This window comes from Dromaius novaehollandiae, unplaced genomic scaffold (assembly GCF_036370855.1).
Source record: "Dromaius novaehollandiae isolate bDroNov1 unplaced genomic scaffold, bDroNov1.hap1 HAP1_SCAFFOLD_32, whole genome shotgun sequence".
NCBI classification, from domain to species: Eukaryota; Metazoa; Chordata; class Aves; order Casuariiformes; family Dromaiidae; genus Dromaius; species Dromaius novaehollandiae.
The window spans coordinates 3,727,534-3,753,289 of NW_026991447.1; the positions used below are offsets into that span (position 1 = coordinate 3,727,534).

The 25,756-nt window shown below is 36.7% G+C and overlaps 1 protein-coding gene across 1 annotated transcript in view; it reads right to left on the reverse strand.

Moving 5' to 3' along the window:
* Window positions 1-25,756, reverse strand: part of LOC135326596 (gamma-2-syntrophin-like) — a 168,819-nt gene that overhangs the window by 32,874 nt on the left and 110,189 nt on the right. Inside the window, exons 8-10 of the mRNA XM_064504403.1 lie at window positions 25,303-25,369; window positions 21,196-21,323; window positions 7,347-7,476 (exon numbers count right to left, since the gene is read on the reverse strand). Of these exons, the coding sequence (XP_064360473.1) occupies window positions 7,347-7,476; window positions 21,196-21,323; window positions 25,303-25,369 (325 nt within the window). The remainder of the gene's footprint in view (window positions 1-7,346; window positions 7,477-21,195; window positions 21,324-25,302; window positions 25,370-25,756) is intronic.

Genomic DNA, 25,756 nt, shown 5'->3' on the forward strand with positions numbered 1-25,756 from the left:
CTTTCATCACAGTTTTCAGGAAATCCTTCATAAAGAACTGGCTGTATGAATTTACTTTGCCACTGTGAAAATATACTGTACTACAGATTGTTTAAGCAGATCTGTAAATTAGGCATGTGCTCAAGTACTTTGTGAAATGAAGGACGCAGCATATAAAACAGATTAAGGGAATTGTTTAGGATTTCCTTTTGTTCAATATAAAGTAACATATCTTCCTTTTTGCTCACAGTTTAGTCAATGAAGAGGTGTGCTGATTTTGGCTTTTCTTTGACAGTCATAATTGGCATAGGTGACTGCTGAACAAACCTTGACAAACCCTTCTTTAAAGTAAAACACTTCTTAATGCGAAATATTAGTAACAGTGAACTAAAGATATGGGATTTAGACATGAAAAGATTGAATGACTACAAGAAAAGACTCCCCTATATCTAGGGATAGAACCTGCAAACAGTCACACAGCTCATGAGTCCTTCCAAACAATCTTATCATCACAAAGCATTTCCCCTCATTTTATAAAAAAATGAAAAGCTTGTGATAACAGACCAAAAGCTACAATTGCACACAGGAAAAGATACAGTCACTGGAAAAGAGCAGAAGAAATCCAAGGCTATTACCAGTATCCTAGCAAGAGCAAGAGATTTGCAAGACGAAATCTGTGGATAAACCGCAAAGGCAGAGCATGACAGTAAGAGGCCAACAGGCCTTGCATTATTCCAACAACACCAGCCTCAGCTCTTGTTGGGCTTGGTCTGGATCTGTCTTGGTATGTCTGCAGCTGTGTTACAGCTTGTTTAGCTATAACAATTATCTAAAGAGCATGAGTCTCATTTTTTTTGAGAAAAGTGCAGTTGTGGGGTGTAATGTTATATATATACATATGCAGATATTTGTAACTAATTGATAGCAATAACAAGTGCTTATTCTGTATGGAACCACCCTAAACAAAATGACCCTAGAATAAAACGCAACACAGAGGAATACAGGATGATAGCAAGGGCCTTGAATGTACACATGGAGGATGACACAAAGGCCCCAGGGCTATAAGAACTTGTCAGTCATAGGCCATAAGGGATCGTTCCCCCCACTCAGCTTTGCAACCCACTTGAACTGAATTGTGTATTTGAACCGTGCAGGTGTGCCAACTGAGGCCCTGCGTGATGAGGTGGCCAAAGCTGACCTGCCGGCTGCCTGGGGCAGCTGCCAGGCCTGGCTATCACCCTGGCAAGGCATCTGATGGTGCGCAGGGAGGGTCCGCCAGCCCCTTGGAGGGGTCATGCTACCCCAGAGGAGGAGTGGGGCCACCACAACAGAGGCAGGCCACAGACATCTGCACCATAGCTCAGGCAAAGACCAAGGATGAGCATTCCCAACATGCAGCTTCCAAGCAAAAGGGGAGCCTCCAGCAAGGCTTCTCCCAGCTCTCTCCCACAGCTCTTCTCACAGCAGCCTCATCCCCGGCTGCATGTCAGCACTGGCCTTGAGCACATGCAGCCAAATCCCTGGGATGGGGCGGGGGGTGGCAGAGGTTGTTGGCCACTCTCAGGGCCTTGACAGTAACAAACTGGCGGGAACCCAAGAAACCTTATCTGTAACCTGCGTGCTACAAATTAGTGAAAAGCCCGGTGTTACAGAAGGAAGCAGTCCTCACCAGTCTGATCTGGGGGATTGGTAGCAGGCTTAATCTTGGGCATTTGAGAAGACATAACAAAAAGGTATCTTAAATACTTTAACATCACCAGGAATACCATCACCCCCTGCCTATCTTCAGCTCCAGCAATTCTCCAGTGCTTTAGAGAAAAATATACACAAGAAGTAACTACTCAGAAACCAAGCCATGCACACAGAAAATACTATTTCCCTGCAGGTGACCACAGACACACTAAATTATGAGATCACTATAATATAATACAGTGCAAATAAACAGAATAAGCAGTGATCCTGTCTCCTTTCACCTTGCTTTCCAGTTAAATCAAACTATTTTAAGTTCTCTTTATAAAAGGAAGAAATTCTGTTATCCGACTTTCTACCTTACTATGTTCAGATGCGCCTGTGCAAATGTGTGTGAGACTGGCCATGCAGATTCTCTGGAGAATGAGAGAAGAGTAATGTGAAGAGCATCCTCACAAACAGCATCGCTTCCAGTTATTAAGGGCAATATGGAAGGATGCTTTGGATTCCACAGCTATTCACCACATAGGCTTAACTCATTCTTTATTCAAAGCAGGGATGGTTGCAGCCCTGATGTAAGCGGGGCAAGGGGAAAGATCTCCTTCTACATCACATTGTGCCCCTATGTCACTGGACTGAGGAGAGGGAAGTATGCACTCTCCATACTGCACAGCACCATGTGTTCCCTACATCCCTCCACAGTTGGTGCATTGTGGCAGGAATACAAATGGAATTTGCTACACCTTGTTGGGAATGTATGTGTTTTAAACACTGTAGTACAGTAATAGGTGTTTGGAAGAGCAGGGAAGCTAAAACCAAAAATCTGGATCTGCAAAGAGTGAGGTGGCTGAGTCAGACAACTAGAACTGTTAAACAATCATAATTATTATACTGTGTTTAAATGAATGCATAGGAATCTGCAGGGGGCAGGAAGAGAATGGGGCTGCCATGACTCAGCTCCCAGGCTGGGATTTACCTCACTTAGCTTTGGCAATTCAAAAAAAAAAAAAAAAGTTATACATTTAATATATCAATATTCTCTTTCTAATCAGCAGAGACATATGAGGATCTTGACAGCTGTCTCCTTCTCTTTTCGCACAGCAAGAGGATCCTATTTGATTGGCTAAATTTAGCTGACATGATTCCTACCCTTACTGACTACAGTCTCAGTGGTTTGATCTGATGTACTTCCAAATAGGAATTCCTGCATTGAAAAACAAAAAGAAGTGGCAGAAAAGATACATTCTCTTGTGCTACTATCCCTAGACAGCAATAGAATGGTTTGTATAATCACTGAGCAATAAGATTTGTATACTGCTTCCTACAGGTTATGGACACATAATGGATTTTGTTTTGATCTACATGCACCTCACATACTGGTTTGTAAAGAAAGAAAGACCTACTCCTCTTTCTTTTTTATATGAATGTTCAAAGCTCATATTTCATAAGCCTCTCTCTAATCAAACTGAAATTTCACTCCACTGTTGTAGATATACATGTACATGTAAGCATAAGAGAAAATGTTTAAGTCCTACAACACATGGAAATTAAATCCACTGTCAAAAGCATATATATGATTTAAGATTAATATCCTTGTTTTGAAACCAAATTTTAAGTTTCTATCATCCTCCAATGAGCTGCTGGAATGATTTAAAAAGATCATAAATAATGGTTAAAGTGGAACAACTGCATCTTTTTATTCCTTATCTGCTTATGAACTGTTCATTTATTAAATTCGTTATTAAATTTGAAAAACACAACACCTTGAGAACACACTGCAAAAAAGAGAAAACCTTGAGAGATCTATAAATATAAGAAATAAGTTTCTATGATGCAAATGAACCGGCAACATCAACTTCAGGTGTTTCTACCTATCATGTCTATATTAATGTTTGGTGTTATGTATGAAAGAAAATAATTAAAGCCCATGACAAAAGCTAAAAACGTTTAATAGATAGCTATCTGCATGGTGCACAACAGAGGGGGGATTCTAAATTACTCCAAAGAATTGTCTCCTAAAAACATCTCCTGCACAGCGCTGTCACTTCCCCGCAAAGAACCCTCTAACTAAACAAACCAAACAGTAGCAGCGAGAAGCACATGCAGATCAAGTTGCTGCCTACGCTTTTTGATTCATTATGGCAGCTTCACTGCCAGCTTCTGTTCCTTTTCTTCCCTCAGTGTCTTTAACTGTACCTCCTTTTGTGAGAATAGGGTTGTAAGAAGAAATAGATGGGAGGTGCTTACTCATCTCTGTTTTCTTCCTCCTCCAAAAGGTAAATGTGAAGATCTTGGAACACACTGAGGAGACTAAGGATCGAATCATAAAGGAAGAGGATAGGGAAGTTTCCCTTTGGTAGAAAAGTATGCAAAAAACAAGGGTATGGACAGAATGGTAAATAGTGGGGGGCATGGATCTTTAGAAAAAAATCTGTATTGCTTGTAAAGATGACAGTTACTGGCAGGTTTTCCTAACTCAGCATACAAGGGAAATATCAGGAAGGCAGGCTGAAAAGACACGCTTACATCTTTCTCCATGTTGCCATATTCGCTGTGCTTTTCTGTCTTATAAGAACTAACTGTCTCCAGGCTAATACCAGAATCATTATTTCTCATCTACAGAGTAACACTTTCTAGCTATGCTAACATTCGGTGGTAGCATCCTCAGGCAGTGACAACTCCTCACATCTTCACTACTGAAAGACAACTCCTCCCTTTCACTTGATCCCCTGAGAGCTTGCCTTTGCATAGAAGTTAGATGTTTCAATACTTCAAAAGAGTAGTCTGACATTAGCAGAAGTGTCAGATTGTGGCAGAATTATTTTTGTATTGCCTACATTAGGACTGTCTTCTGGCATCAGCAGGGGATCTGGCAGAGAGCTGCCAACTGCTGAAAGGGCAAAGTGGCAAAGCATTACGATGCAGGAAAGACAGCGTGCATTGTAAGAGATCAATTCACCTCCATCAGGATCTCTTTAAGAACTAAAAGTCAAAAATAGATGATTCGAATGGTATGCAAACATGTACAACAAAGAATGTATACAGAAGAGGCACAGATAGGCACAGGTAAAGCAAGAATGACTAAGGTGCAGGAAGAGTTGCTAAAATCAAGAAGCATAAACATCATAGACATAGAAAATCTGAAAATATATAGAAGTAAAAGTGAGCAATGGAAAATATGGCAGAAAAACTTAATAATGGTCAGGTGAAAAGGCTGAAATTCTTGATGCCAATAGTCTTAGTAACAAGGCCCATTGTGATCACGTATCTAACAGAATTCATTTATCTACAGGCATGACAGCATAGGACAGAACAGGAAATGAATAGGTTAAATATTTGGAGAAGCCAATGAACTCAGTGTTGGCATGTACTCATGAAATTAACCCTTGAGAAGTTAGGAAATTATCTGAACTCCAAACCCTAACCCTAACCCTAATCTCTGAATCCTGATTATCTTCAGAGACTCCTGGAGAATGGCTGAAATTTTACAGGACTAAAGAAGGGCAAATACAGGAAAAATAGTCTGAAGAATTACAGATACATAGCCTAACTTCGACTTCAATAAGATGATCATAGGAAAATACTGACCATTTGTGAGATGATAATAATGTAATAAAAAGCATTCTGAATAGATTTTCAAGAAGTCTACTGTAAAGGCCTTGCCCTAGGCACTGTGGATTTGAAATAGTCCCTTGGCCCTCCCAGTCAGGGAGCCTTCCTTTACTGCAAACTTTCACTGAAATTGCATTCCAGCCTCACATTCTGATCTTTTTGCAAAAGGTTTTGCAATAAAATGGTTTCTCGCTGACTTTTACATCTGTTGTTCTGATGATTAGTAATTAGTTAAAATACTACTGTGGCCAGACCCTATTCAGTTGTTCCAAAGGCTGCACCTCTGTCACAGCCTGTTAAGCACTAAATCCAAGTAAAGATTTTACCCACTTCTAATATGATCTGTGTAGAGATTACTCTCTGCCTGGCTTAGAACACGTGAATTTATCACTGCTGTTAACAAAGCTTGATCAAACCCCTACTAAAGAGGAAGACACAAGATGCAGTATTTTGTTTACAGAATTCTATATTGTGATAGATAACTGAAAAATGAAGATTAGTAAAAATACTCAGCAGATAACAAAATATTCTTGTAGACAGGTCATAACACAGTGAGGATACTATGTCAAGACACCTGCTACCACATACATTGCATTTCAAAGAAACAGACCAGAACCCTACCAGTAATAAAATATATTAATAAATACTTTGCTTGTACAGCCACTTTTACTGTCATATTCAGCTACATACTTGGAGTGACTTTAACTCGTGGGATTTTTTTAGAAAGCAAAAGAATTGTGATTAGGAACTAGGAAGTGGAATTGCTCTAAAAATATTAAAGTGAACTTCTTTCCACTATTCACACAGCAGGCAATTATGAACATTCTTGAATAATGTATATTATTTCCCTAGAATTATCAAATAGAAACAATAATCTCTAAATTAGGTAATTTACTAAATAGTGCCTAGAAGGGAATATTTATAAAGGATATATCATAAGCAAATTTACTGATTTTGTCAAAGACCTCCTTAAATAATTTCAGATTAAAAAAAAGAATTAATTTAATAGAACTACCATGATCAAATATCTACCATGATCAAGTAACTTTTGAAGACCAAAAAAGTCAAATTATTATGTAGTTTGATCAAAGATTGCTCAAACCTGATACAAATCCTACCCAATATAATCTGAATAACTAAGCATCGATTAACCTGGAGCACAAATTAAAGATATTTATCCTACCAGATCCTGGTTTATAGAAGATGCTTCAGTCTTAACACATCTAAAGAACAAGATTAAAAATCTGCCCAGGTAATTCTCTCAGAGCAAACTGTGCTTGTATTTTTTTCATCATTGATTTCTACCAGTTCATAAAGACTGGTATATATTTTCAATAGTGTACATTATCAAGTTGCCTATTTGACTTTATGTTCCATTCCAGAATTTTCAATAGTTTCCAGTTGTTCTTTCTTGGAATAATAACCTGTTGTCCAAATAACGATTTTCTGTTTCTCTGGAGTTTATTTAGTACCTCTGTTTTCAATAACAAATGCTACTTTTGAATTTACAGGAATAATTTACACTGGCATAAGCACCTCTATACCTGTAGGCAAAAAGATGGAACACATGACTTTAAATAAACCAATTCCTAGACAAATTACAGACGTAAAAATACTGCCTCCCAATGAGCCCCTATAAGTTACATTTCACTAGTTACAAAATTTCCACATGCCTACTTCAAAATCAACAAATGCTAATTTCTGAAGCCATGTTTTAAGCACACTAATTTCGAGAAAGTACAAGTGATATAATTGGCCCTATCCAAAGCTCCATTATATGATTAGAAAGGGTCAGTATTTTGCCTTGAAAGAATCTTTAAAATAATAAAGGCAACCTGAACTTCTATTTCTCTCTGTTTTACAATAGTACTGCAAGTCTTGAAAACTTCAGGACAGCTTTGATTTACCAAAAGCCCTGTCTCTTCTCTTTCCTTTCTCCTTTTCCTCCCAATACACACACATTTGTTTTATATCGCCTATCTTAAATGTGAATTATTTTCTGTCCTTGGAAAATTAGAAATAATTTTAAGACAGCATAGACAAAAAATATGCAGAAAGTAACATACATTTTGAAGTGTCAAACCACTGATGTTAGTTGGTATTGCTCTCAGACAGTCAGCACTCTCCTGGGCTGTATATAACTGAAGTATCCCAGTACTAACTCCATCGAGTGCCAGCACTTCAAATGCATTAGATCTGCAATAAGAAGAAACATATCCATAAAGGAAGATATGTCAGTTTTCTGAAACTGCCCAATATTTTTCAGGGTTCAAGTGATCTTTACAATCTTTGACAAGTTTTGGGTTTTGACTTTACAAAGTAAAGGAAAGGTAACAGAAAGAAAAATAATAATGGACAGTATCAGGAGCAATACATACAATAAATACTTTCTCTGTACCAGTATCTATATGCCCTGATCATTTATTTACTAGGGTATAAATATATGTTTACAATTACTGAACTTAGTGTAGCATACTGAGGACATATGCATTAATTTTTTTTGAACAACTATAACAAATCCTGAAACCAAAATGACTTTTTTTCTGCATTTCTTGCATTTTGGTTTCATTTACTAAGGATGTATAAGTTGCAAAGAATTGACTTCCCTAGTTTTAATTTCTTGGATTCCTATAATTTTCTATATAAAATTCTAAGCAATGCTTCCTTTAAGCCCCTTTATGACATAGAAAATCTGAAAAATGTACTTAAAATTTCCTTTAAAGCATTTTTCAGTGTAAGGCCCCTTTTCATAATAGCGTCTACGTATGCTAATTGCTAATTGCATTTATTCACTTTCTATGCATCTTTTATATAACAACTTTATTCTGCAAATGCCAGTGCTTTCCTCTTTGCTTGCAGTAAGTTAGGCACCATCCATGTACTGCTGAAATCCCACACATCTGGATGCTGAAATGGGATATCATTATGCATTTTGAACTGTTAGATTTTTTGGTAGGAACAACAGAAAATTAAGTAGTGGCATGGAAGTGCACTGGTTTAGATATCTTTAAAATATGTGTCATGCAATGTTTTCAGCAACAGAACTTCAGAAAGCTCAAATACTACTATAAAAGACAATTATAAATAGTTGAAAGATTGTGCATATGTTTCTTTTGTCTATCATTTGGAAAATGTTGCTGCTATCTGCTATATTTGTAGTACAGATTATTTATATGCTATATTGGTTTCTTTTCAGAACTAACCCAGAAGAAAATAAAATAATGACTCAAGAAAAATGCTCTATGTGGTTGCAGGGTTTCCCTGTGATTCTCTGATCTAAGGCCAAGTCCAATAATGCTTAGTTTATGATATATGTCAAAATAAGCATTCAAAGTGACACATGGAGGTTACAAGGCATGTTTACTCATGACTTACTGAAAAAATTATTAACCTAACATTTGTCATTCATAGGCAGTTTGATGGTGCACATGAAGACTCAAATCTATATACTTGCTGAAAATGGTATTATAAAGTTCCCATCAAATACAATATTCACAAGACAGTATCCATATATATATATGTATATATACACACCCCTCTGAGATAGGAAAGTTCCATTATCATGTATGTAGACAGTGGAGCATGGAAAAAAACTGAATCTGCTGCCATGAAGTTAACCCATTCACAATGCCTACTTTAGACATCAAATTTAAATATCAAAATTAAAATACATTTAACTGAAGCAGGAAATAGTAAATGCTCTCCGCTGAATCCATAGAAGGCCTAGGATTCTAACTCATCCAGAACAGATGCATGAATGAATGCAATGTGAATGCCCTATTCAAGTGGCACAAAGTTATACAAATGGCTGATGAAAGATCACAGAAATAAACTCTTAAGCTAACAACTAATGCACTAGACAATCAACATAAAAACAAAACAAAACAAATTTTATTATAAAAATGAACTAATCTTTTACTGTTTGAAAGCATGATGCTGGCAATACTTCGGATGACACTACAAACTCCAGTTGTCACATCCTTTTCCTTATTAAAATATGGTAATCAGTTATAAAAGCCAGTTGACAGAGTTCTGAACGCTTCAGTCACAGGATATTTGCACAGAATCAAAGAACATGGTGTGAGGGATCCTGAAGGTCCTCTAGTCCAACCTCCTGGCTGACTGGTTTACATTACAATTCTCTTTTCAACGAGAGGACCAAAACTGGACACAGTATTATAGATGCATGTATTTGAGATGTGGCCTCACAAATGCAAAGCAGAGAAGAATAATCACTTCCTTCAACCTGCATATCATTTTATTACCAGTGCAGCCCCATCTGTCTTAGCCTTCATCACTGAAAGTGCTTACAGCTGACCGCTGCTCAATGTGCTGTCCATTAGGATCCCCAAGCCCTTCTGCAGAGCTGTTCCCTAGCCAGTATTGTTGCATGGGCTTATTCTGACCCAGGTGCAGGACTTAGCATGTGTCTTTGCTGAACTTGATGAGATTCCTGTTGGCTCATTCTTTACCTTTTTGAGGTCTCTCTTGATGGCAGTCTTATCTTCAAGAATGTCTACTGCTCCCAATTTGATGCCATTCATGGACTTGATGAGGATGCGCTCTGTCCAGCTGAGCAGATTACCAATGAAGATGTTAAACATTACTGGCCCTACTACAGACAGCTGAGGAATAATACTTGTAAACAGCCACCGGATAAACTTTGAACCATTATCCACTGCCCTTTGAGTCTAGCCAGAATTTCATACATCTTGTAGTCCACTCATCTAGTCCATTGTCCTCAATTTGGCTACAGGGATGCTACAGGAGACTGCAGAAAGTCTTGCAAAAGTTAATATAACACCCACTGCTCTCTCCTCATCTACAGAGAGAGTTGTTTCATCATACGAAGCAATCTGGGTGGACAGGCGCAGTCCTGAGCCCCCAGAGTCTCTGTGAGGAACCTGTCAATCTCCTGTTCATCCTCCATGATGCTATGCAGCTGCTCATCTCCTTCATCTCCTCTTCAACTGATAGCTCAGCCACCTCCTCCACTGACCTCATTCCTGGTCTCTAGCCAATGTGTCCCTGTAGCCTGTGACCAGGACAACTGCCTCCTCCCTCAGGAGCTCTGTCTGGTTTAAGGCCTCTGATGTGCCATAGGTAGTCACACTGTATGCCAGTATGGTATGGGGGGGTATGGGGGGGAGACCTGCAGTGCACCACCACCACCACCACCACCACCACCACCACCACCACTATGCTGACTTTAGCAGAAAGCTGGTTTTGCCAGAAAGCAGGCCCCTTTGAAGCAAGTGACTGAAACAAAACAGAAAAAGAATAAGCAAAGTTTACAGATGCCAACCAGTAAGTCTGTGCTGGTAAAACAGTGGTTTTGTTCTCAACATACTGAACTTTATTATGATTATTTCTTGCCTTTAATTACAGTAGTTTCCCTCTACAATTCACGTAACATATTGTTCTGTTTTACTCTGTAGTCTGAAAAATATAACATATATACAGAAAAAAGTAAAAGCAAATATGGAAGCTAAAAATAAAAGCTAAATAGAAAACTACTGAATGCTGAATTTTTCTTTTCTTTTTATGTGAAGTAATCAATAAATAACGCAAGCACAAAGACAGCATTGAAATTCAGGAGAAAATAAATCCTGGAGGCTTAAAGATCATGCCTTTCTCCATTTCTTCAAAGCATGGGCGGGGGGAAGAGGCACAAGTATGCGCCTACTCCTTTTAGCTAAGTTTTGTATTTAATACGGAAAAACAGGTTTGAGAGATCTCAAGATGCTATGTAGTCATCTCATCACCACAAAATACGATTAGATACATCTTTTTTGGCTATTTTTTCCCTCTGTGGCTTCAAGATCATTGAAAGACAGAGCTAGAGGAAATTCCCATCTCTTCTACTTTTCCTGTTACTGTACCGATTATTGCAAATAGAACCAGAAATGAATGGACTTCAGTTCAGACACCCCCCAAAAAGAAAAAAACAGGAAACAGAAATGTAAGCAGTTACTTCTCCGAGAAAGATTGTGTGCTGGTGCTTTACTCTCAGTATCATTTCAAATACAGATGGGATGACATTATCAAGAATTTTACATAACTATTTTAAGTGACTACCAAAGCTCATGAAACTCATCTCTGAATCAAGTAAAAGATAAAGTCCTTCCAAATACAGAAGTCTCCACTTTAATAGATGCATCAACTTTATGGAATTTTTCCCACTTTGCCATGATTGGAAGTATTCTTCACTACAAAGCAGCAATCACCGAATGTATCATGTATAAATAGTCTTACTGAGGAAAGTATCACTTAAACTCCCAGACTGAGAAAATTGAAGGCCTTTTTTTCATCTTGAAAGACTGGAGTTGCATGATTTTCTCCAATGTAGCCTGTTCAAAGACAGCATCATTGTGGCTGTGAAGTGACAATCTGGAGGCAGCCATCCTTCTCCAACATTTAAAATATCTCATCTCTTCCTCAGGTGTGGAAGAAGGATAACAAACATTAATTGTTAGGCATGTGTTTCACACATTAAATGTAAGAGATCATTTTTGCTGATATGTGACTTCTATGGGGAAAAGTACAAACACTTCAGATGCAGAAAAATTTCTGATGAAAAGAGTCTTCTTTTAATATTTCATATTATGTTGTTAGTTTCTACAGCTTTCTCTCACTCTACATTTATGTAGTTGGACAGCTACTGAATCTGGCCATACTGTCTTTAACTGGACATTGCATGAGTGTGAATAAGAATTTTAGAATGTTTGCTTTTCCTAAACTTTAGGGATTTGGGCCACACTACCCTTACATTTCTTTGTTATTATTTTCAGCCTTTTATCTGTAAATTTTTGTTTGTTTGTTTCTTGTAAGCATAACCACTCAGGAGCATGTGGCACTGTTTTCTATACTCAGTCTATTTATATCCCACTTTCATGGTGAAATGATGGAAGAATCTGCATGCTGCTCTGTTTTGGGGTTTGTTTACTGCATTAATTTCTTTTAATAAAATAACACTGTTTTAGTGAGAGTGGCAGTCAGAATAACAGATAGGCATCGACAGACTTAAATTCAATTCCTGACTTTGACACTTCTTGGTAATTAATAATAACTAATACTAATAAAACTTAAAATGGCCACTGTGAATTTTGCCATATAGAGCCACTAGCTATTAGAGAGGTGTTAAGCAAAAAGACTTTTGTAAGAGAAAACACCTTCTCAGTGCCAACTGAAATGCAAAAAGCTAAATTTCTACTTTTTTAGAAGCTAAGGATTTCAGCAAAAGATACTTTAAGATTTTCAGTATCTGAATGTGGTATGTGAAACAGTCTGTCCTTTAGATTTATCTCAAAGTTATACGGTATCTCCTTAATAAAAGCCTAGATGGTTGTCTGACAGCAGCTGTTTTATCCAAAGTTTACTAACATGTTGTTACAGACAGATACACTTGATCAGCTTTATATCTTCCCAGGTCCTAACTCAGTCTTCCGCCCTGTTTCTACATATTTTGATGACTGCCTTCAAAGTTTCTTGTGTTTCTTACAGCATTTTCTAGTGGCTTATCTACATTACTCTATGGCTCTCTTGCTAGAATTTCTACTTCTATTTAGGCTTAAGTTTTATGGATTATGGGTGGATATGAATGAAAATTCCTAAGAAAATACTCTCTGAATCTTTATCTCTTTGAAATTTAAGAAATGAAGGGCTTTAGTACTGTAGCTTTTATATACCCTCATATTTTCAAATAATGATCAAGTTGCTCATACAATTGGGTTATTAGCAGAAACTGTGGAGCTAAAAATAAATGAAGCTATTAAGCATAAACCTGGATTGCATTTTGTGTTTGTTTTAGCTGAACATTTTGCTTCCCATGCTGTAACTTTGCTTTATTTTGTATTAAACTTGGAGTAGTAGAGTAAGATAACTGAAGTGACATAGAAATGATGCTTCTAGAGAAATTTTCTTACTAATTTGCCAGCAGAAGCAACTCCCAGCTGTATCCATCAGGTTTGTAATAATACATGCAGAGAAAAAGGAGAGGGGGGAGGTGGGACGGTTTTAGTATTGATCCGGTCTCTTTCTTACTCTGTTCTTCATGAAGTCATACAAATAGTTACACTGGCACTATGAAGAGGACAGAATAGGGTAAAACAAGCAGCTGAAGGAGAAACAAGAGAGTGGAATGCAGGTATGAGATAATTTAATTGGCTTTGCTGCAGGGAGAAAAGTCTGTGGAATTACAGTCTGTCACACTCAGCATGCTTTATTTGTATGGAAGTAACAGATCAAAGAAAGAGGTGGAGGAGTTTTGCTGGAAAACAGGAGCAGCTTGAATTACTGAAAGCTATATGCAATATCACTGTACTACTGTCGTCTCTTGAGTGCAGCATGTCTAGTAGGGCTGGTCACTGTGGTAGGCTGGAGAACAGGGTGTATGTGTACTTGTGAGCAAGTGTTTTATAATTTCAGTGTAATTATGGTAAGGCATAATTCAAGTGAGATGCATTTCACCCAATTTAGCCATGTTAAATTCTATCGCCTAAGTATATGGATGAGAGGCAACAAACAGAAGTTAGAATGTGGCAAATTACAATCAGATATTAGAATTTTTATTTTTTTTATTTTTATTTTTTTTGCCATGGGGGCAATCAAATACTGACACAGGTGCCAGGATCAAAAACTGCCACAGTGCGCCTGTGGACTCTTCATCCTGGGAAGTGTCCAAGACTTGACAGCACAAGATGTCTGAGCAACATGATCCCATTAGACCTGCAGTGAGCAGGGAGTTGGACTAGATGACCGCCAGGGCCCCTCCAACCTAAATTATTCTATGATTCGATAAGCAAGGCATGCTAAACTCAGGAACAACTTTGTTTTATCATAAGTAAATGCACAAGATAGGTGAGGTGAATCACTCTCTGGAGATATTTATTTCTCTCCGTTGACTCCAACATGAGTCCAGGGATTAAGCACATTTGCAGATGAGCAACTATTAGATGTTGCAGTCAGATGAGATCAATCTCACTTATTAAGTCCCAATCCCATAAAGATTTTAAGCATGTGAATAGTTCCACAGAACAGTTGGAATGTTGGTTTGCCTTACATTATCGACATGCAGAGCATAATCACATTAACTCAACTTAAAAAAATACAAGAAAATATTACTAAATATGAATTGAAAATGACAAAGAAAAAAGCAGACAAGATTGATTTCATTCATCTTATTGAATGAACTGGCAAAGTAAATACAAGCAAAGGTAAAAAAAAAAAAAAAAAAAGGAACCCTTCAGCTGTATTTTTAAGAAGTCTTAATGCAAGTATTTATATTTTCTTTTAGTCACTTGGATGATACAGAGGCATGTTATTTTCTAATTGGTCTTTCAGCACAATGGGAGTGTGTAGGAGATGTGAAAATTTTAAATAATAAGCCATCCTACTGCATTCCTTGTAGGAAGACTAGTTTTATCTTAATGATGCCTTTACAGATGACTTGACAGGTCAATAGCTTCAATCTCTTATATATAACATATAGGTGTCTCTAGTTATTTCCTGACACATAAGATGGCTAACAAAATCTACATATAGATAACAATTATTGGACTGCCTTGCCATTGTAATGCTCGTTCATGTTCAGGTTCAATTTCCTCTCAGGCCCTGTAAGCCTTTCAGTAAGAGGACAGTCTACAGCCCACAACAACTGAATTGTATTCATCAGTGTCATGAATACAGAGAATATCAGGTACATTTTGTTTAAATTATACGCAAATGATTACTTCTTCAAGATTTTCAGCTCTCCACATGATTTAAATATATAGTTTATACGGCATATGAAATTCAGATGTGTTTGGGAGGGAAGAACAGATGTTCATGTGCATGACACACTTAGCAATGTTTCTTTGAAGTCTGCAAACCGTCTGGTTTCAGAAGGAAGACCAATATAGCTTGCTCTTATATTTTTATTATTATTATTATTATTATTAATAAGCTAACATAGTGCAAATCAGACTTTTTCCATAACACACCTCTGAAAACAGTCATTTCTTGAACAAATAGGTATTTTAAAAAACAAAAGCAATAAAGCTCAGTAATGCGCACTACGACTACTCACTTCAACATACTCAGCTCACTTGACTTATTTCTTTCCTACTTTGATGCCCAAGTTAGTGGAAAGCAAGCAGGTCTGCCACTGAAACCCAAGGCTATTTATCCAGAGGCATTTATTGAAGACATCTGGGGGCAGAGTCTTGCTGAAATAATCCTAGTGGATTAGAATTTAGTATGTTGTCAGCAAGCAGAAGAAAAGGCAAAATAAGTCTCACCACCTCCAGAAAGAAAAAGAAGTAATAATTCTTTGAGCTCAGTGGTAATATTAATATGAACAATCTTCTGACAGTATTAATCTCTTTATTTTGGGGGGTGGGGATAGGAAGATTTCTTTTGCCTTTTCTTCTGCTTCCTAACAATTTGCCTTTCTGTGATCTAGGATTCTGTACTCTAAGGGATGCTATTTAGTAGAAGAAGCACAAATGAAGAGATGTGCAACATGTAACCATTGGGGATGAGGGGAAGTTCTTCCTGAATACATGGATTCTGAAAAGAATGAGGATGCTTCATTTTTGCTTGTGGCACACTTAATTGCAGTATAGATTTTAAAGCTAGAATTCAGCTAACCATTGTGAGGGTGAAGATTCAAAAAATAAGCCAGTTTACTTCTCTTGCTATGCTGCCGAACAAATTAAAGGCATGTATATGAGCTGTAAAGAGCATGTAAATACACTGCTCTACACTGCAAAGAAACAGCAATTTCCTTAATTTTCATGTCATTGATTTTTTGATACATTTTTAGACTACAAATATCTGGCATCCTAAAGGATGTCTAACTTCTGGCTTAGACATTCTACTTCACTTGCTGCATAAGGAACAGGTACTAAAATGCTGAGAATCAGTACTCAGCGCTGATCTCTAATTCTGTGTGGCACAGTTCCTGTCTAGCTTTTCTTTCCTGCCTATATCTTGATTTTTCCCTGAGTTAGCAGCTCATTTTAGTCAAGGGTATGTCTGTCTCTCACTGTGGAGAGGTCTGCAGAATGCCTAGCCACTTCTTGGATATCTCTTTGTTTCTATTCTGCTGAGCAGACTTTATTCTGTAGCCTGCATTTACTTGATTCCTGACAATTGATTTCCAAAATATCTTGCTGCTTGAACAGAACTGTGACAAACTTTAATCTTCCTGAAGGATCAAACTGCCCTGTTACAACATTTACAATCCCTGATGTCATCTCCCTGCACTTTGTACTGTTAGGTTGCATCCCATTTCCATTAGTTCCATCTTTTTATAAGAATATAGTGCTCCTTTTCTGTACCGATGATGCTGATTCTGTGTCACCAGTGAGCTTGATTAGTGTAGTTCTATGTTCTGCATCAACAGCAGCCAAGTTAGTTCTTAAGGCACTCTATTAATAGTATCTCTCCAAATCAATAGTTTCTTTTTCACTACAAATTACTCTCATCTTTTCCGTTTACCAGATGTTACTGTCTGCCATAGTTTCCTGCCCTACTGCCCCCTTTTCTTGAATTAGATTCCAGTTTGGCTGTGGTATTTTTCATTTACATACTCACTCTTTGCTCAATTCCTTCACCTTCCTTATCTCAAAATGGTTTGCTTAATTTCTTACTGTCCTATTTATTTACCTAATTAAAGGCATTTTGTTAACCCACTGAAGTGTTAAAATGGGAAATAGAAGACTTAAGAAAAATTATCTATCTTAAAAACCCAGTGAGCCAATTATAAAAACAAAACAAAACAAAAAACACAATACACTGCAATAATTATAATGACCAGAATATCAAGAAATAGAAAATAACACCAAAACCTAATTAAGCTGTTTTTGTAATTGGGATCATAGCTACACAGACTCATAGCCACTGTGCCTACGTTACTTCCAGTCCACACATTTCTTGAATTTAGCTTCCATCTGCTTCCAAATGAGTTTGGTTTTTTTTTTTTCAGACTCTAAACTCATAATGTTTGAGAGGTTATAGATACACAATATTCACTTCTTAAGACTCTGCATACTTTGGGTAAGAAAGACATTGATCTCAGTATTTCACTGCCAAACTTCTATTACAATTAGTGACCAACTCTATCCCTAATGTATCCATCAACAAGTAGCAATTCACAGTATTCGCAAGAACAGAATTTTCACAGTACATATTACTGTAAAATTTACACAGAAAACAGGACATTTAAGACACTTATGGGTTGATGAGAACTTTAGGATGATAAAAGCAGTGGTGCCTTATTATAAAAACAAGCAAATAAAAAAGTTATTGATTTAGTAAGTTACCAAAAGGAGTACACCAATCTACATGCATTCAGATAAACTTCAATCATATCAACAATCCGAAATATACTAATTAGGGGTGACTTGGGTAGTTACTATTTCTTGCCCATACTCACACTCTCTGAAGACATAGCTGGAAAAATCCTGCACCGAGAAGAGAAGAGATCTACTACATTTCTTACCTCTTCTTTAGGTATCCTGGGACTGTTTTTCTTCTATTTTTGTTTTGTAATGGGGCAAACACACTTCATGGACTTGCCCTTTGCAGTATTTCTGATTATTCCTCTTTGAGTATAAAAAAGGAAAAAAGTCCTTCCTATTCTCTCTGGTTTCCGTTAATACCTATGGTGCTAACAAAATCTAATATATGTGAAAAAAGGTACTCTTTGGCACTAAGTAAAAAGACTTAAGACTTCATGAGAAAAATCAAATGAAAAATCAAGTGAAATGAAAAGTCAAAGGTAAGTCCTTTTCCTTATAGTGAAGAATAGAATAACAATCAAACATACAGGTTTTCCTGGCCATCTGATGACATAAGAGCTAAAAGTATGCATTTTCGTGCCAAAGTTACTGGAAAGCTCAGAGGAAGTACCAAGCTATTTAAAATGTGTAGTTTAACCACAAAGGAAATGATATAACCTAATCTGATTAGCTTAGATTAGAACTGATCTAATATCACACTAAAGTTATATTATAGTCTAACAGACAACTCTAGCTTATAAAAAGTTTCTAATCCAAAAAAGGGTCAAAGACATTCAGCAAGATGCTTACATGCTATACGCTGACATACTCAATATGTTTTAAAGGCAACAAAAAGATACCCTTCAGTAACATATCAGACTCTGTTTGACCTTATGACAAGCAATCTCTTTTTTGTTCATAAGGTTGTCTGAAGGCTGGAGATTATTTACAACACTGGAAAAGGAAAGCTGAAAATTATGATGGCCAAGGAAAGAAAAGTGAATGAGGTCATCCAAACTGGCTGGCAGCAGCTTTCCACATCAGAACAACAAGAATAGTTGGGCTTACACTGTACAAAACCACGTATTAAAACAAGCCACAGCAATTAAGCAATTGATTTTAATAACAAAAGAATGCTAAGTCTGCTGTGGCTATCTGCAAGAATCTCAGAGGTGAAAAAGACGGTTTTCCATTTGGGAAAGAAGGACTGAAGAATGCAGTGTGTGTTACATGGCTGAGTGGACAGACAGCAAGATACTCATACAGGCTTTAATAACCTTTCCCAAACCATAACATTTTGCACAGTTGCAAGTAAATTCCTAAAGCAAGCAGTACATAGACCATTCTGATACAGAGAATGATGCAGATCACTCTTTCTAAGTTTAATTGATGTAAAGAGCAGGGAAAAAGGCCCTTCACACAGGTCACCCAGTAGAAGAGAAAGCACACAGCTGCGTATATGATACTACAGAAAACAGTTCCAATAGTTCTCAATGATATGGACTTAAAAACAAGAGTGGCTGTTCCAGTGCCAGTGCACCTTCTTAAGATCAACTGAGATAATCCTATATATTATCCCAAGGATAATATATAAAGTAGTATATAAAAAGAAATATATAAAGAAGCATTACAGCAAAACAAAGCCATGACAGAGAACAGGAGGGATTCAGAAAGTAGCAAGGATGACATATAGATTCATAAACTCATTTAATACTGAAAAAGTAGGCATGCTGTTTACCTAATGTATGCAGACAGACTCTAAATAAATATTCAGAGAATGGCAAAAAAAGCAAATTGGTCAGCTAGACCCATGATACATTCAAGGAAATTGGCACAGACTCATTCAAATGAATTTAGATTGATGGCTGAAATGTGAAAGGGAGTCAAGATATGCAGATATGGTTGAAAGAAGGGATTTTATCCAGACTGATGTTACCATTTATACTTATAGTTGTTTATAGGTTTCATTTCATGCAAGGCAGACATTTGATTATATAAAGTAAGTACTGAAGACAAATGCTGGAATTTATGCTTACACAAACATGGAGAAATGTAAAAGAAAGTAATATGTGGGATAATAGTAAGAATATAAGCATGTATTTCAGAGGAGGAGAGAATAGGTAAGAGCAGTCTGGTACCCCTCATATAAGAATACAACATTGGTAAGAACATGGGACTGGCCTCATCAGCAATTACTCCCAAGGTGGTATTCCTTTAATGCTCACATGGATATTCCTGCAGGATTACCAAAAATAAAAAGCAGCAGGGTGCATATCAGTAGAAGTATCATGTGATAGTGATAGGCTCTAAGGAATGATTCCAACTTCCTGTATTGTTTAAAAGAAAAGGCAAAAGAACAGTAATAGTGGAATGCTGTGTACAGAAAGTATATATTGGAGTCAGATGCATCACAAGAGACTGTATCTATCTGAGGCTGAGGCTGAAAGCACTAGAATTCTAATTCCTTACATGAAAAATACTTAGAAGGTGTTTTATTTCAAGGCAATCTCAAAATGCATATATTGCTGACATTTTCTGAATTGGAATCCATTCGGATTGCTCCAATTAATGGACAGAGTGCACAGAATAGGAGTGAAACTGCTTCTAACTAGCAGGGTAGTAACTGAACTCAGTCGTTTAAATGTTTTGATTTCTTTCCACTTATCCTTTAAGTGCAATAACATTGATCATTAGAGTTGATGCCTAAATATGCATGCAGAGATTTGTTCATTTAACCCACAGGAGAACTTCTAAGCCTTGTTGTGATATATTTATTTTGGAATGTATAGAGGCCTGTTATGGATTTGGAAGAATGACCATGTGAACTTCACAGCTGAAGGAGGGAGAAAGAAAGCGGTGGAGGAAGTGATGAGAGACTTAGCAAAGAATAGAATTAAGAGCTAACACAAAGACTGGGGAAGAACCTAAAACTCTCCAGGACAGATTACTATTATTTGATTTGTGATGCTTTAACGCAAAGTCTGGGAGAGGAGCTGCCACCTGATTCAGGTGACAGTATACACTTTTGCTTTCACATCTTTTTGTTAGTCCAGCAAAATCAGCTCTTCTATCCTATTCCACAGATGCTATATAAACCATTGCTTAGGTCTCTGAGATGCAAGATTTTATGATTGAAAATACTACTTTTTGTACCCTGTACTTTATAAAACTCTGTTACAGTCAATATGAGTTTCTATATGACAATGGTATGTAGCATAGTCACAAGAATTGTGAGATATCTCATTATTTTTTTAAAAAAGGTGTTAACTGACAATATCAAAACTTGGGAATATGGAATATAGGAGTATTCTCTTATAGAGCTATGGAGTGAAATGTAATACCTTAAAAACTAATTCAAGTAAAGCCAAGCTTAACCTCTGAACTATCTGCTGATGGTAACCGAACTCCCAAGATAAAATGGATTATGGAAACATATTTTATGGAGCTATGTTTACTATACTTTTTACTTTGTCATTGGTAATCACCAAGCATGCCATTAACCTCAAGGGAAGATGACCGGCATATATATATATCTTTTATGATAAAAACTAAAGATTTTCATAACGCAAAGAATTCTTGCACAGCCAATGCTCCAGAGCAAAATATTAGGTCCAGCTAACTAACCCAGTGCTTCCCTTTTTAGATTACAAACCTTAATTTATCTGTTCCAGCTTTGTACCTCGAAATGTGAGCCATCGACAGTGGAACTGATAAGGTGTCTAGCCAGCGCTTCTCGTATTTTGGTTCATTAGCTATGGGTGAAGAAGGTGATGATGGAGCCTGTACAAAACAAAAGAGAATCAGTAAGCACAGTCTATCAGACAATATAGTGCATAAATCAAGAATATGCATTTCTGGCTGTGCTTGTGTTGGAAGTGAATAATATATAGCAATAGAACTATTCAAGAAACTCAGGAGCTAGTAGAAAAATGTTAAAAAGTATTTGTGTAAAAAAGAACACTGGACATCTTGATACTATACTTGTGATTTGATTTCAGTATTTCAGTAATTTTAATTTTAGTATATATATGTAAAGACTACAGTAGTCATGCAGAATACTGGTTTCTTATTTACGCATTGTGACTTTTATCCATAGCATTATTTAATAACAGATTGCAAATCCTGAGTTTCATATTATCACTAACCATATACGGACTGATGAATTTAAAAATTTTATCTTTGAAGTTTTCCTCCAAGTATTTCTTCTAGTAAAGATTGCTGGCATTATGTAAGCAGTAAAAGATGTCCAGATCTGAGAACAGTGAAAATAAATATGTACCTGTATGACCTACTTAGTTCATGTTATGAGAACAAACAAAATAATATAACATTAAATTAAATGTGTGCAAATGCCATTGCAAATGAAGTTAGGGGAATTAGACTGGACATACTGTCATTGATAAAAGGGTCTAGCCAAACCTAAAGTAGAGATTATATGGAGATTGTTCAGCCTCCTAATATATATTGCCTCTTATGTATCACACCTAATTATTTAATTAGTTCCTGAAGGCACCACAGAATGAAGCATGATTAAAAGAAAGTATTTTTTAGATTGTTAAAGATGTAACAGAACCACTAACACTAATATATATATGCAGTGGTATATATATGTATATATATGTAGTTTGTTCTTTATGACATAATGTCCAGAGGTTTACACCATTTGTAAAAACAGAGGTTTACACCAGTGAAAGTACAGAAATATGCCCAAATTTAGAAGGAAATGGTGGCAATTGGTTTTGGTTGCAATTCAATTGATTTGAAAATTGTGTTTACAGGCAAAAATCAATTAAATTAGAAACAGCTGAGTAACTGCTGGAATTCATTGTTCAGAATACCACTCAGGATTTATGATCATGATTATGTACTGCAAAATGGGAATTATTAAATGGGAACAATAGAACAGCAAGGAGCTTCTTACAGAGTGCATAAAAATGGTAACTTGGAAAGTTTTCATTGGTACTTTTATCTCCTCACTATCATGACATCTGAGCATTGCACTCTTTTATAAAGATAGGAATACTATTTACAGAGAAGCAGCTGAGACAGATTCACAGACACAGCTATTAAGGTCAAAACTAGGCATCTATGTTCTCTAACTCTGAACCAAAATTACTTATCCCAGGTTGTAAAGAGAATTTTCTAGTACAGAATGTAGTTGAAAGCTGACTATTTTAAAAAAAGGTCACAAATATGCACTGAGTAGTACGTACAAAAGCAGACAAACTACAGGATGACCTGGCTTCAGCTCTGTTAAGCCCTGGTGTTCAAAGGCCATAAAACTTAACTCAAAATAAAGCATATTCTGAGAATTGTTTTATTTCTAGTTCTTTTTCTTGCTCATAAGGTTTTAGGGTTAACATTTTTTCCTAAAGCTCTTATAGTCAGCAAGGGCTGATCTTTCTATTTATTTCTTTAAATAAATCAGAATAGTGAGTTTCATATTCTAACAGGACCACTGAGAATTAGTGACTGAGGAACGCATTCTAGTAAATGAAAAATTTGTAATGAAATTGCCAGAATTGGTAATACTAAAATATCTCTTAGGCTTCAAACTGTTTGGGGAAAAGAATTTCATTTAGAGTATTTGCAAAGTACCTAGGAAAATCCAGCTTTCATCTGATTGAGATCTCCTGGTGTTGTTGCAGTATGAATATTTAATAATAAAGTTCATAGACTAATTCTAGTCCGTACAATTAGCCTCAAAAGGCTAAGGTGTCTCCAGAGCTTTGTATAAATTTTATAAGATCATAGTGAAGAATCTGTTGCATATTTTTGAATTCTGTACAAATGATTTTGTGACATAACCTCATGCAATCCGAAGTTGAAAATGATCAACATAATTTAAAGTGCCTATCTGGAAACTGAAATGTCTAAGCATAAACCTGAAGGTAGTTTATTACAGTCAAACATAAATGCTTGAATACAATCACTGAATTTATATCCAGGAATCAGAAAGTAAAGAAGTACCACAGTTTCTGAAGCATCCTCACCTATTTTTCCATTCCCCTCCACTCTCTAGATATGGATCAGATCTAGATAATCTAAACTTAAAAGCCTGTCTGTAATGACAAGGAATAGGGAAAGGATACAAAGGGGTCAAGCTGGTGACATTCTCGAATGTCTACTTCGTACTAAAACATATTCTACTACCCAGTTTATGTTGGAGCACAGAGTAGAGACTGACCCCTCCTTCTTAAGAGAAAAAGAGGGCATACACATGGCCATAGGCCACCACGCAAAAAGTAAACTCTGTCATAGGACCAACACTTCATTTTGTTCAGCTTGTCCTGTAACCTATTACACTTCAATTTGACACTCATCCTTTGATTTTATCCCTTCAAAATTAGTGAACACATGGATAAACATAACAAACTGGGGAAGAATCAAGTCAACACAACTTTTGCAAACAGAGGTCACGTCTCACAAATCTTTCAGAGCTGTCCAAAGCAGTCAACTAATATGAGAGAACCACTTGGTAAGGCACACTTGGATTTCCAAAAATCATTTGTCCCACACAAAGATTCTTAGCTAATTTGCTATGAAATAAGGCAAGATAAATACAGATAAATAATTACCTAAAATATAGCAAAATATAGCAAACAAAACACAGCAATTAATAACCATTTTTCACTGTGGAGGGGCATTATCAGGCTCCCACAGACAACTGTGGCCCAACCTATGCATATTGATGAATGAACTGGACAAGGTGGTGAATGCTGGACTGACCAAGTTTACTAAGCATACCAAGTAATGAAGAACAATAACAAGAAAATCAAAATGAAAATAAAGAATCTCATGATATTTAATATTTTTCCAGTCAAGAGATAAAATGACAGACAAAATTATTGTAAACAAATACTTGAGAAAAGACAACATTAACTTTCCATATGCTGTGGTAGGATATGAACAGGTGATTACTGCTCAGCAAAAAGATCTTGCTCTTGTGGGAAAAACAAATGTTGAAAGGTATGGAATGGCTTCCATGAAAATGAGTAAGTAAACAAAGATTCATTAGACTAGAAAAGAAACTGCTGAGGGGGGTGTATGGCAAAGATTTATAAAGCCACAAAAAATGCAAAGAAAGTGACTAGGAAGCAATAGTTCACTGAGTCTTTTAATATAAGAAGCAGAGATATCAAATAGAGGTAAAATGCAACAGGGTAAAAACAAAAAAAGGATGTATGTCTCCACATAACATAGAGTGAGGCTGTGAAACTTTCATCCACAAAGTTGTAGGTGCTAAAAGTTTATATGTGGTCAAGAAATACAAATATATGGAATCAAAATCCAAATAGGGCTGCTAAATGCAAAGATACAAACTCCAGCTCAGGAAGTCCCTATGCCAGAAATCACTGGAGGTGTAGAGAATATACCATAGAAATAACACTATATATTTCCTCTGGTCTTGTATTTTGTCAAGAGCATGTTTTGAGGACAAAGTCCAGTGTGCCGAGCTGGCTGCCCTTCAAGCCTTCTGTCTACTAAACAGCTGCTGCTCATGTTGCAACCCTCCACATCACCCTTCCAAAGCACTAAAAAAAATAGCTGTTTAGGGATCACCTCTGCAATCACATCTTTTATCCTCTGGTCCATTTCACACCTTTGACTTTCTGCTGAGACCACCAACAATGCTGCCAATTAATGCCATTTTGTTTGTAACACCTGTCCATTAGGAAATGGATTGAGCAGAAAAATCTCATTTTTGACAGAACACTGAACAAGAATCAGTTTGTAATGACACATAATCACTACCCACCTGGGACAGATGTGAGCTGCTGACCTGGAGGAGGGAACGATTCTGTATCCCATTAGCAATCACTGACCTATGAAGGACAATTTAGATGAGAGCTTTGTTGGTTTTTTAAACATATTCTATAACAACTCATTATGGGTCAACCAAGAAGTCTTTCCATAAATAGAATAAAACATCCTCTGTTAAGTGGGAGCCTTAATTAGATATGTCTCTATAATCAACCTTCCACTATCAGAACATAGGAAGGGAGAAAACAGGATTGCAGCTGGCTGTGGCTGTCAACTTTTCATCTTGTGATATACGATTTGCAGAGAGTGGGCAATCAGTTGTTTTACCTTGCTTTTTTTTAAACTGCCACTGATTCTAAATCTCTACAGGGGAAATATCATGTTATTGGAGGAAAGTATTTCTGAATCTTCCCTAGTAATTTAATTTGCAATTTCTCTTACGGCTGCCC